Raw genomic sequence first — 13,395 nt, forward strand, 5'->3', positions numbered from 1 at the left:
AAAATGTAAACATATGTTTCATAGATAGATAGATAGATTCCTAAATGCAGCCAAAGGGGGAAAAATAAAAATTATCATCAAAATAACTAAATGAATAGTTAACTAAAAATTAGTGGAGGTTAGAGGACAGTAAAGTTTTACCTTCAAACTATAAGAAAAATAATTGCCAACATTAAATTCTATAATCAGTGACTGTATCATCCCAGAATAAAAAGAAATGGGTATTCTCATCCACATTAAAAAAAAAAAATAAGGATATTCTTGGGGGGAAAAATGCAAAAACCAAAAATATAAACCCCAATGAGTTTCTTACTGTGGATCACATAAAAGGAACTTCTAGAGAAAATACGAGTCAGTGTTCCCAAATAATCTGAGACATAGGAAAAATGTATAGCAAAGAAAGTTATGAACACATAGGCAAATCTAAATGAACACTAATGTCTAAAATAGAATAATCATATCTTACGAGTTTAAACGTCTATAGAATTAAAATAAATTTCAAAAATAAGTTGAGAGTGGACAAATGGAGTCAAAACTGTCTCAATAGCTTGGTAATTACCAGAATAAAAGTAAATATGTCTGAGTTTTATACTCAAGAAAATAATGAATATATATATATATATATATATATATATATATATATATTTTTTTTTTTTTTTTTTTTTTTTTTTTCTAAAAAGGCAAGTCCTCATTGATAAAGTAGAAAAAAAAAAATCTTGTGTAGAACAGAGATAGATAGTGGCCCAGAGAATTCACATTTTCCCTCACAAGCTAGCCAAAGATTAGAGAAGGCACAACTGAATCATTTAAGAAAAATGGCTTGACATTAAATCCCTAAGTTAACGGTCCCATCCCCAGTCACTTGGGGGTAATATTGGCCACATTTAGGACTCTGTCTCAGAGGCCAGCAGTAGGTCTGACTAGACTTAACTTCACGTAAAGATGAGTCACTTGCCCTGTTGCAAAGATGTCAGAGGGGAAATGAGAAAAATTGGTGTATATTTCCCTGATGGAATAAAGAAGAAGAAGAAGAACCAGTAGCTACATGATGAAATGTTCTTTGTGAATAAATTAAAATGCCCTGAAGCTTCCTGGAATCCTCTCTCAATGATGAGCTAAATTAAAACAGAAAATCTGCGTCGTCCTAAGAAACATGAAAGACAAGTTAAGTGTCAGAGAAAAAGTAAATTACACATTTATCGACTGTTCTATGAGGTTAGGGAGACAGTTCATTAAAAAGTCACCTCAAAAGATGCTTCTTCTTGTAATGAGAGTCAGTAGATATAAAGTGATCAATATACATTAGAATATTCACGGCCAATTCAAGGCAATTCCTGATGAATGATGTTTCAACATGTTAAAATAAATCTCTCTGAAGTGTGCAAGGAAAAAAACAGAAGGTCTTTTGTATAATGGATCAATTCAGAGCTGCACAGGAACACAAGAGGCATGGTTTCTGTGCATTAGCAATAGGGTCCTTGAGTTGCTTCTAACAAGTTTTGGACACCTAAATCCTCTGCTATTCACTTTGGCAAACCCAGATATGGAAATCCCAAGGAGACCAATTATGTCACTAAGGTGGAAGACTGGCCTGTGTTTTTTTTTTTTTTTTGTTATCCACCTTAAGAATTCTGCAGTTATGAGTTTCGTAAAAGATACACCTTAATTCAAACTAGGAACTCATACACTTAGGGACTGAATCAAATTTCTCACTGCTTATAGACATGCAGCTGAACATTTCTCCAGAATTTAGAATTCTACTGAAAAACAGCTGATTATTCCCTTTTAAGAACACCCACTATTGTTTATAACTTAATAAATTTCAGTGGGACTTACCTATAGCAGTATATAACTTGATCCTGTGTCAAACATTTACCAGTTGTATAAATTGTCTGACCTCCATTTTCTGTAATGCCCTCAAAAATTTCATGCAAAAGGAGGGACTTATTAAATCTCTTTTTATTTTATTTTTTTTAAACAATAAAAATTTTATTTTCTCACAGCTCTACAGGCTAGAAATTCAAGATCAAGGTAACAGCATGATCAGTTCTGATGAGGGCTCTCTTCCTAGCTTTGTATATGTCTTGTGGTCATCTAAAAGACATATACATCTCCTTGGAGAAACTTTTACTACATCTTCACATGGTGAGAGTATAGAGAGGTAGTTCTCTGGTGTTTCTTTAAAGACACTAATCCCATCATGAGGGTCCCACCCCCCAAGTCCTCATCTTAACTCTAGTTACCTTCCAAAGGCCTCATCTCCAAATATTATCACAGTGGGGATTAGTGGTTTAACATATAAATTTTGGGGGAGGGCACAAATATTTAGTATATTAACATTTACTAACAGAAAAATTGACAATGGTTCCAAATCATTAAATCAATACAAAACTGATTAAAAACAACCAATCAATACAAGTCAACTAAAAACAACTTCCTGAGAAAGCTTCCCTTTTTCTTCCTTGTATAGCAATCTAATTCAACAAGAAAGGAAATTCCTAAAAAAATTTATGAACTCAGTAATTTAAACCAAAGATAGAAACTGAGACATACATGGTTTTGGTGAACACTGAAAAACAGAGCATTAATCTCTCGTTGTGAATATGTTTAATAAAAACAACTATGAATGTTTTATACCTGATTCCTATATCAACTAAATATTTTTTTTGCTTAAAAAAATTTTTATTGACACATAACAATTGTACATATTTATGAGGTACTAAAGATTATTAAAATAATCTAAAGCATTTAGATGTCCTTGGAAAGTAATATAATGTACAATAACATTTCTACATTACATTTTCATAGATATTATTAAAAGGAATAGTAAGTTACATATTATTTCATTCAAAATATAGAAAACTGAGCTGGGAAGATAGCTCAGTGGCACAACATGTGGTCTGCATGTGCAAGGCCCTGGCTTTGATCCCTAGCACCACACACACACAAAAAGAAAACTGAAATAGTGAAACAAAATCGACAAAGTTATAATTGGTTTGTGTTGGATTTCACCTCAACTTTCATACAATGACTTTTACTTTTAGTACATAGTACATAAATTTGAGGGTATAAGAAATGTGTTTTTCTTAATTGTACACATTACTTCATTACAAAATAAAATGTATATAATCTTTAAAGTATGGTTTAAAAGGCTTCTTTAATGATCATCAAGTGAATAAACAAGGATTTTTCAAATACTTGAGTGGAAGGATGGTAGAAAACAGGATAGAGTGACTGAGCTCTAGAGTTTAGGTGACTTGACAAGGTCATCTGATTAGCATGTTGCAATTATTTACGGGACCCAAGATTTTCTTATCTGAAAATGCTATACATTAGTATATTCAAGAGACAAAGGGGCAAAAAATCTAATTATAGTCCAGGTCATTTTATACCACAAAATAGCTGTAGGAACTAACTTTTAATTTCTCAAAACTCAATTAGGTGTGTGTATGGTCCATTGGTATCCAGCTTTAATACCTGCCTATTCCCATAAGTGCCATGTTCCACTACAACCCCAGCTTCAGCGCACTTACTGTTTGCAGCTAATTCTTTTTCACAGAGAGATACAAATAGGGAATAAAGTTCTAACCCTTCTTCTTTTCCACAGTTGGAGTGATACTGCATATTTCTTCCTTTTACTCTACCACCAAGGGTGGCTTGAGGGATGATAAGAATGTCTCCAGGTAGATCCAGTACAGAGAGGTGCTTGCCATTTTCTGTCTCACTTAATTTCACATTTAATAGTGTATTAACCATTTTTGGAAGAAGTTCTTTATCAGCTCCCTTGAAGAAGCACACATAGATCACTAATCCTCTCTGAACCTCCACCCACTGGGCCGCAGCGTCCCCCTCAGCTGGGCGAACTTGTAGTCGTGCGTGCAGGCACTGCTGCAGAAGCGCCCGAGCCTGAGGCGTCCGGCAGCCGTCAGCCATGGCTCGAATCCGAGTTCTAAATCTCTTTTTAAATGAGACTTTATATGTAAAAAGGGCTTTGCACATGTCATGAAGTGGGACAACCTGAAATAAGCATTCACATTGGATCTCTCTACTTGATTCTCTAACAAATACAGGTGAGCAGGACTAAAAAGCTGGCCCAGCTCAGGGAGTAAATGAAATGGATTTTAAGCCTGGTTTTGATGAGGCACGTTCTCCTGGGAATGTTCTGTTGCAGAATGGTAAAAATGATGAGAACTCCACTTGGTCTTTCTAGGTCATTGGACTTATTGTTGAGTTATACTTTCAATTAATCTTCATAGGTAACTTGCTATAAATCTAGCTAGAGGAACAATTTCTTGCCAATAACGGACTCTTTTGACTTTCAACCACTGGCTTTTCGAAACTCTTTTGTTAAAATAATTTTTATATTTGTTTGTTACTATTAAAATGAGTTATTTACCAGCAGCTTAGAAAATTATGCTTATATGACTAGGGTTCAAAATAGCTCAAAATAGTCCCATCATCAGAACAAAATAAGGTAGAAAGAGCCTCCTTCCTCTTATGGACAGGACTGGGAACATCAAGCACATGATAGCATTACTTAAGGGGACGAAGAGAACATGGATTATTATATCCAGTGTTACCATGAAAGAAACATGATGTCATATAGTATTTATTTCTGCTGTAGCCCATGATCAGCCATGGTCAGTTTCTAGTTAGAAAATGTTATCCCATCTGTAAAGCACTTGAGGAGGAACTCATTGTCCTTATTAACTTACGGCAGTTTGCATGCCTTCCCCTTCATCAGAAGGTTGCAGTTGTCTTTGACAACACCTGCTATTATGTCTGCTTAAATTCTTCACCCAAAACTCAGCAGTGGAATTGTTTGTACGTTTCTAGATGTTTCAAAATCCCTTGTCTTCTCATCTTTCTGAGTGCAACTGCCTCAGTGAAGCTGTTTTATAGATAACGATGGATGGATTTCAGTTTCTTGAGCTGTTCCTTTTTATTTTGTTCCACCCATGTTGATTTCCCTCATTTCTACGTTAAGCTTCAATGGCCATTCTGATCCTGCATGTGAAGAGGGATGACTTCAAAGCCAATTCCCTTCTCCTTCTAGTCCATGCCCTACATTTACAGGAGCATTGGTGACTGTTCTCTTGGCTGACTTGACTACTCATCAGCCTTCATTTGCTGTCCTGTGCTTTAGTCTTTCTGCAGATGTTCCCTGCTTGATCTAATTGTTTTGCTCCACTGCTTAGTATTGCTCCTCACTATAGTTTGGATCTGATCTGTTTCCCAAAGACCCATGTGTTAAAGATGTGGAGCCCCAGCATAAAGCACTATGGAGAGGAGATGGAACTTTTAAGAGGTGGGGCTTACTGGGAGGAAGTTAGGTCACTGGAGGCATCCCCCAAACCCTGCCCCTCTCTCTTTGCTTTCTGGGAACTATATGAACAGCCTTCCTCTCTCTCGTACTCCTTCCATGAGGTACTGTGCTGCCACAGACCCAGAGCAACAGGGCCAAGCAAAAGACTGTTCAGACTGTAAGCTCTGAAACTGTGAGCCAAAATAAACCTCTCTTCTTTTTAAGTGGATTATCTCACATATTTTTGTCATAGTGATGGAGAACTAACACACTTCTCCTTGTTATTGCTATTGGAATTTTCCTTCACATGCTATGTTCCAGAATATTTCTAATTTTAGTATTCAGGTCGTGGTTTCAAAGCAGTTTTTTTTTTTTTTCTTGGTACCAGGGAATGAACCCAGGGGCACTTAACCACTGAGCCACATCCCAAGCCTCTCCTTTCTCCCCACCATTTTGTATTTATTTTGAGACAGGGCCTTACTGAGTTGCTTAGGGCCTCGTTAAATTGCTGAGGCTGGCTTTAAACTTGCAAACCTCTTGCCTCGGCCTCCTGAGTCACTGGAATTATAGGTGTGTGCCACCACACCCAGCTCAAAATATGTTGTAAGGCCCAAAGAGTACCCTTCAATAAATACTTTGGTCTGCATGGAATCAATAATTTTCAAGGGAAAACATAAAATCCATTTACAATAAGATGGTCATCGAGCAACTTCATGGATGCAAAGCAAAGGGGAATTCATCATTGCACCTATGTGCAGTAAAAAAGTGAAGACTTTAGAACTACTAATTACTATTTCAGATCTATTTCTACAGGGCCAAGAAAGAAGAAATTAAAAACTGCTATAAATATGGTTGTCCCACACACTGCTAATTACCTACTAAAGTGCTATTTACTCTCTAATGATAAAACATCAATTTTGTCCAGGTATCTAGTGACCCTGGAATTGAGGAGAAGCTGGATCCTCCCCCCACCTTTGTAATCACTCTAAGACAACCACGAAAATTACACTCTCTTACCTACTATTAGTTTAAGAATGCGAACATGGTACTTTAAGAGCCAATAAGATAAACCTACTGGGGGAATTTCGGAAGGTTTCCCTCCATCCTAAAAAAGGGTTACAAAAGGAAGACATTCCCTGTTCTGCCTTGAAATGTTTTTATGTAAGGTTATAATACATAGGCTTTAGCAGGCATTTCGTGACTATGCCTTATAGTTTGAGGATGGAAAGATATAACAATGGTAACTGATAATACCTAGCTTCTTGATGAGGTTGTTGAGCCCCTAGATTAACCATTCCCAGCACTATGACACCTCTAAACTTCCAGTAATGTGACTTACAAGGTTTATTTCTGTTTAAATCAGTTTAAATTGGGTCTTCTATAGAAGTGCAACTGATTACACTTTGATAAGCTGGTCCAAGTTGTTAGTTCCTACAGTGGTTGTTTATATGCAGGGAAAAGGTTAAAAGGTGCTTTGACATCTCCTGTTGGTTTTAATCATGGTGACCTAGATCAGTCACAGGAAAATCTTTGTACAAGTTATTTATAGTGTATTATGCAATTTTAACAGGTTTATATTGCATTTTATCTATAAGTAAAACATTTGACATCGTTGAACCAAAATACACACAGGCATGCCCATGTGCATGGGAACACATGCACACATGTGAACGCACACACACACATACCCTAAAGCAAAATAAAACTATGTGAAAATGATATTTCCCAAGAAGGATTTTCTAAAAATACAAAAACTGACTTGTAAGATATCCACTATATGCAAATATACTACATCAGTGAAGTAATGACACATTTAAAATCAGACAGCATGGATTGAAAATGTATGTATCTGAATATATCCATTAGGGACTGATTATTAAAGTATTTCTTAAATTTTAGTCAAAACTGGTCTTCTATTAAAAATATTTGAGCATGTAAAAATGAGGAATCCTGAATGTAGTTCTTTTTATCCATGGAATGTGATCCAAGACCCTTAGTAGGTACCTGAATCAACAGATAGTATCAAATCCTGTATATAGTAAGGTTTTTCCTAGACAAACTGAGCATTACCACAAAATATGAGTTACTTGCTGCCTACATGTTTTATGCCCTGGTGCCTCTTTGGAGTACTACTCTTGAGCTTTGGGGCTATTATTAACTTTTAAAAAATGGGTCATACAAACCCTGTGCTACCTTGGCAGTCAATCTCATAATAAGAGAGGCTGCTAAGGGACTGATGGTCAGACCATATACATATGTGGCTACACTGGAGCAAGGGATGATTCTCTTTTGGGGCAGCTGAAGGGGGACAGATGACAGATTTCATCACTCAGAAAGGCATGTAATTTAAGACTTATGAATTATTTATTTCTGGAATATCCCATGCAATATTTTTTAGATTACTGTTGACTGTTGGCATCTAAAATTAATAATAGTGAAACTCAGGTGAGGGGAGATGACTATATTGCAATTTATAAAACTATGATAAAAATATATGCCATTTGACTTATGGACAAGCAGTTTGAGAAGGTGGCTAAGAATATCTAAATTAAATACGAATTTGAGAAACATAAGAATTAACAACATATCTAAATAATCATGAATTTTGCTTGAAGATCTGTATTTCTAAAAACTTTAAGAACCAAAAATATTAAGTAATGAAAATTGAATAGCATAAATAAATATGACAATGTATTTAGAATTAGCCATGAGAAATCCCTCTGAAGTAAATTGGGGAATGAAATATACAACTGTATAAAACTAACACTTGAGCTTTGCTCAAAAAGCACTTGTGTAGAATGGCAGTATTTTTAACTATTTTCTGCATTTTAAACTGAAGAGTGTCCTTGTTTTTATACACAAAAAATTTATTTGGTACCAAATCAAGATAGATGGAATATTCTAAAACAGATGCTGTTGGCTCACCTGAAAGTATTTGATTTATGGATATTCAGTTCAATTGAATATTCATGAGGTGATTCATTTTAACAAGCAATGAGCATAATATAATTGTTTTGTTTTACTGGTGCTTATCAAGCCTATGGCCTTGCACACACTAAGCACTCACTCTGCCACTGAGCTATATTCCTCCCAGTCATACTATGAGTTTAAAGTGAAGTCCCAATGAACAGCTACTGTAGGGGAAACAAAAGATTTGTTTTTTTCTGGTTTATGAGACTGTTTTATTGGGTAAAAGCCGGAGTGATCTGGGTGCAGGGCATCCTCTGCTGGACAGAATCTGACATTGCAACATTACCCAAGATGCTTGGAGCAGAATGAGAAGCAGGCTTGGTTAGTCTTCAAATGCATAACCAGCTCGGGTAGAGGCACTTTAAAAATTCCTGTACTGCAGCCACATCTCAGACCATGAAACCAAATACCCAGATGTGGTTCCCTTTACTTGCGGTTTTTAGAAGCTCACCAGTTGGTGATAAATGCTTTCAGAATATCCTTGAAAAGATTCTTACTGTCTTGGAGAAAGATGAAAGTTTCACATGTAAGACCTGATCTGCAATGGTGTTAGATACTTACCTGAATCAGGAAGGCTTTATTCTTATGGAATGGAAATTAAATGAAATCATTGTGAATTATTATTCAGTTCTATTTACCTTGGGCTTCTCGTCCAGTATCTGCTGGCGGATTTCCTTGTGTTTCTCCAAGAGTTTTTCTTGTCGTTTACCTTGTGCCTCTTCTAACTATAGTAAATTACCCAGAAAAAAAAAGAGAGAGGGGGGGGGAATCATTTTCAGAAAAAAAAAAATGCTTTTGACTTTGTATATATGTATATATATATTTTTTAGAAAAAAAATGAAAGCTTTCAAATCTATGGCACATATTTAGTCATGTGGTTCTCTGGTCAAGAATAGCCCTTTCATTTACAGAAGACCAGACAAGTTTTGAAGGGGGGCAAAGGAAAGGGTGGGATGGGATGATGGACAATAGACTTAGATTTTTGTAAAATGTTTGAACATTTTCATTCATAAAATTGAAAATTAAAAATAAGAACTGCCCCTGTGTAAAAGCAGCGACTCCTAGGCAAGTGCCTTGGTGCACAGGTAATCCCAGCTCCTTGGGATGTTGAGGCAGTAGAATCACAAATTCATGGCCAGCCTGGGCAATTTAGGGAGACACTGTCTCAAAAAAAAAAAAAATAAGAGGGACCAGGGATGTGGCTCAGTGGTAGAGGAGCACTGGATTCATTCCCTAGTAACAAAGAAAATAAACAGAGGGGGTACCGGAGTTTCTTTAGCTGCCCCTTCCTTTTTACCTCCACAAAGTTACATGCCCTCCCTTTTGCCCTGTATTCTAAATTCTAAAGAAAATCCCAGCTAAGTGGTGAAGATATTAACTGCGGAATAATCTAGATTTACAGAACCCAAAACATCTGGTGACCTTCAGATAACAGAATGTATAATCCCCTTCCCTAATCTTTAGTTCTGGGCATCAACAACACAAAGCCCATAACTTGCTGGGAGGTTTAGCTTGCAGAAAAGCAATATGCTCCTTTAAAGGGAACATAGGAACTAGCCCCAGGAGGCCAAGCTCCATTGTGAGAGGAAAGAGGGAAAAAAAAAAAAAAAAAAAAGGAGACACAAGTCCCAGATGACTTATATCCCACTTAGAAGTAGCTTTCCCACCCATTGATTCACTATCAAGTCTTTCTCTCCCTATAAAAGCCCTTTGTGCCCCCCCCCCCAATTTCCAAGGATATTTCATATCTAGGCTCCTGTCTTTGCAAATGATTCTTGCCAATTTTCAGATTAGTTCTTTTATACATAGAGTGGTTTGAAATAAACTTGCAAAAACATTGATTATGGAATGCCTGCTCCCTGAATTAGCTCTGCTGGGTGCTGGTGATAAACAGATGCAACAAGGCATGGTTTTTACTTCCAGAACTTCTCAATGAGCTCACAAAAATGTTCACATGCAGTTTGCAAAGGATAGAGAGTAATGACCCACATACCCTTTTGATATACTGCACCACCTCCTGGATGTAGGACCGGATCATCTCTGTCTTCTCCCTGAGGCAAATGATGCATAGATCATTACACCAACTCATCTGGAACCTCAGACTTTTAGATGAAAGTTTATGAACTTTTAACATTCTTATTGCTACTGTGAGGAAGGTATAATTTGTCAGCTGCTGGACAAAGGCCAGGTTCCTCCTAAGGCATGAGCTCTGTTTTCATGAAGTGCTCTGAATGAAGGTTGCCTGACATTTTGGACAGTGGGCATTTGGTCATTTCCTGAAGCTCTTTACTTTCTATCTATAAGGCTTTGGGTGTGCCTCAATATTTTATTGAACTACCCTTTGTTTGATATAATTCACTGTTAAATTGAAAAACCAGCCTCAACCTCAAAGCAAAGCCTGTCCAAGGAAGCGGGCGTGACCCTGGTCCTTGGAAAGACCCACACAGCACTCCTAGGCACATACCCACCCTGCTGAGTTGTTTATCTACAAATAACAGGAGAGATCTGGGCCAGGTGTCCCTGACTCAGTCAGGCTAGGTGGGGACCCATAGCAACCCCCTAGCAGCCACCAATCAGCATGAGACCTGGAAAATACCTGGGATGCCAGATGATCCTCCCAACAGTTTATGGTGGTTGATAACATACTGGGAAACCATGTAGTTCAGCTTGTACATCCCTCATGGCTTAAACCAATGAGTTCAAACGAATCTCCCTCTTATACTGACCAATCACCCCTACCCAACTTGTTCCCGCCAGTGAATGTGCTAATCATGTTTTAGAGTTGTTTTATGATTTTCCCGCAGTGTGTGATGATTTGCTAAGAGATGCTATGATGTATGTGAAGTCCCTGCCTTCTCCAAAGACTGTATAAAACTGCTGCAAACCCTAGGCTCGGGGCTCTCAGCGTCATCAGTTGCTGTGTGTGTGCAGAGGACTGAGCTAGCTCGCAATAAACACCTCTTTGTTGCTTACATTGATCTTGGTCTCTGGTGGTCTTTTGGGGGTCCCGAATTCGAGCATAACAAAATCCCTTACAAAGGGGATCATTTGAAAGGTTAATTTGAGGAGAAATTTCACAGAAGGGTCTTGCCTGGTTAAGAATCTGTTACTCTGATGAAAAACAAAATAACTCCCAGGTACAAGTATAACTGAAAGCTCGGCCCTTGTTCCCAATGACAACTAATACCAATTTAATAAGGAGGACACGGTTTTGTGAAAAAGGAAAAAGTTGTTTTATTGCTTTGCTAGCAAAGGAGAAACACAGAGGACTCTGGTCCCTGGGGCTGTGATTCTGCCTGAAAAACCAGCCTCTACCTCAGAGCAAAGCCTGTCCAAGGACGGGATATCACCTTTGTTCTTGGAAAAACCCACAGAGCACTCCTAGGCACATTCCCACCCTGCAAAGTTGTTTATCTACAAATAACAGGAGAGATCTGCTGTGCCAGGTGTCCCTGACTCAGTCAGGCTGGGTGGGGATCCATAGCAACCCCCTAGCAGCCACCTATCAGCATGAGACAGGGAAATACCTGGGATGCCAGATGACCCTCCCAGTAGTTTATGGTGGTTGATAACATGTTGGAAAACCATGTAGTTCAGCACGTACACCCCTCTTGGCTTAAACCAATCAGTTCAAATGAATACCCCTTTTGTACTGACCAATCACCCCTACCCAACTTGTTTCCGCCAGTGAATGTGCTAATCATGTTTTAGAGTTGTTTTATGATTTTCCCGCAGTGTGTGATGATTTGCTAAGACATGCTATGATGTATGTGAAGTCCCTGCCTTCTCCAAAGACTGTATAAAACTGCTGCAAACCCTGGGCTCGGGCCTCTCAGCGTCACCAGTTGCTGTGTGTGCACTCGGAGGACCGAGCTAGCTCACAATAAACACATCTTTGCTGCTTACATCGATCTTGGGTCTCTGGTGGTCTTTTGGGGGTCCCGAATTCGAGCATAACATGACAATCAGAGGGCTTTTAAAGGAGTTTTTCAAAGGCTACTTTCCAGGTGTGCTCTGGTAGAGGGTACCAGGACTCCTGATGGTGTGTTAGGATTTACTTGTTAATTTGGGACATATGCACTTCCTAGATCCTCTGACAGACATCTCCTATCTGTGGAGTACAGATAACTAAAGGGAATCTTGTTCCCCGTCCCCAGGTAAGGGAGTGGGAGAGAGAAAAAGAAAAGGAAAACAGGTTCCTTTTAAAAATAAGCCTCAGAGCTATATTCAAAAGGTCAAGTGGACCACTGTAGGGGAAACTGGATCTTTTAAACTTACTCTTCCATCTGGCTTTTGTCTTTGGATTTAGCTTCTGTTATCTTCTCCTGCCTCTTTTTATCCATTTTTTTCTTTAATTCTTTCTTCTCTCTGAAATCAAAATAGAAGTACAAGGTGAGGTGGGATTTGGCAAATCAAATGGTAACTTGTGTTTAATAAATGTATATAAGCATGCCATGGGAATGAAGGCTTACTTCTCACAGATTTCTTTGAGCTTCTTTAATTGGTTGTTCTGACACTCTTCAGCAACATCTGTCAACTTTTGAATGAGCTGGGGAAAGAAAATACCAGTTTGTTGTTTTACATGATCATAAATAGAGCTTCCTTCCCCTACACTTTCCACCCCAAATAATAGCATCTGTGGTTAGAAAATCTGTGATGAATACTTAATAATGGTTAAATTTGCCAGATATCTAACATTTTAAAAGAGGAAAGAAGTTAAAACTGTCATATTATTTGGGCATATGGACTTTAATGTGAAATTTTTTTTTTAATTAAACTGAATTCATTAGATTGTTGTGCAAGTTACAGCAGCTTGACTCAGGGAAAACAATGTGGAGCTCACCATGTAGAACTAGGTCCTATCTCTACCTTATGACTTACTGAAGCTGGGATTTGGGAATAGGGTCCATATTTTCTGAATCTACATTCTTGATTTTAAATGAGATTATCACTGCCTTTATTTTTTGGAGATACTATCACACTTAGAAATGAGCATGATGCAAATATAAGTTATAATCAATAGTCAATTATAATTCTTGGTTTCCAGCTTTCATTCATTGTTGAATTGGTTCAAGGATGACATGAGTTATCCATCTTATAAGCTGATGTTTGTGTCTTTG

General features: G+C 37.7%; 2 protein-coding genes across 4 annotated transcripts in view; both read right to left on the reverse strand.

The window, feature by feature from the left end:
- The window catches only part of Plcb1 (phospholipase C beta 1), a 714,003-nt gene that overhangs the window by 83,431 nt on the left and 617,177 nt on the right, over positions 1–13,395 (reverse strand). For all 3 annotated transcript variants that reach the window (XM_027921686.3, XM_027921696.3, XM_071608751.1), the window contains exons 28-31: positions 12,748–12,824; positions 12,554–12,643; positions 10,269–10,326; positions 8,914–9,000 (exon numbers count right to left, since the gene is read on the reverse strand). In XM_027921686.3, coding sequence (XP_027777487.3) covers positions 8,914–9,000; positions 10,269–10,326; positions 12,554–12,643; positions 12,748–12,824 — 312 coding nt within the window. The remainder of the gene's footprint in view (positions 1–8,913; positions 9,001–10,268; positions 10,327–12,553; positions 12,644–12,747; positions 12,825–13,395) is intronic.
- Positions 1,981–3,943, reverse strand: LOC139704584 (D-aminoacyl-tRNA deacylase 2). Its single transcript, XM_071607372.1, has one exon. The coding sequence runs from the start codon at positions 3,931–3,933 to the stop codon at positions 3,427–3,429; it is 507 nt and encodes a 168-aa protein (XP_071463473.1). The 5' UTR covers positions 3,934–3,943; the 3' UTR covers positions 1,981–3,426.

This window comes from Marmota flaviventris, chromosome 2 (genome assembly GCF_047511675.1).
Source record: "Marmota flaviventris isolate mMarFla1 chromosome 2, mMarFla1.hap1, whole genome shotgun sequence".
NCBI classification, from domain to species: domain Eukaryota; kingdom Metazoa; phylum Chordata; class Mammalia; order Rodentia; family Sciuridae; genus Marmota; species Marmota flaviventris.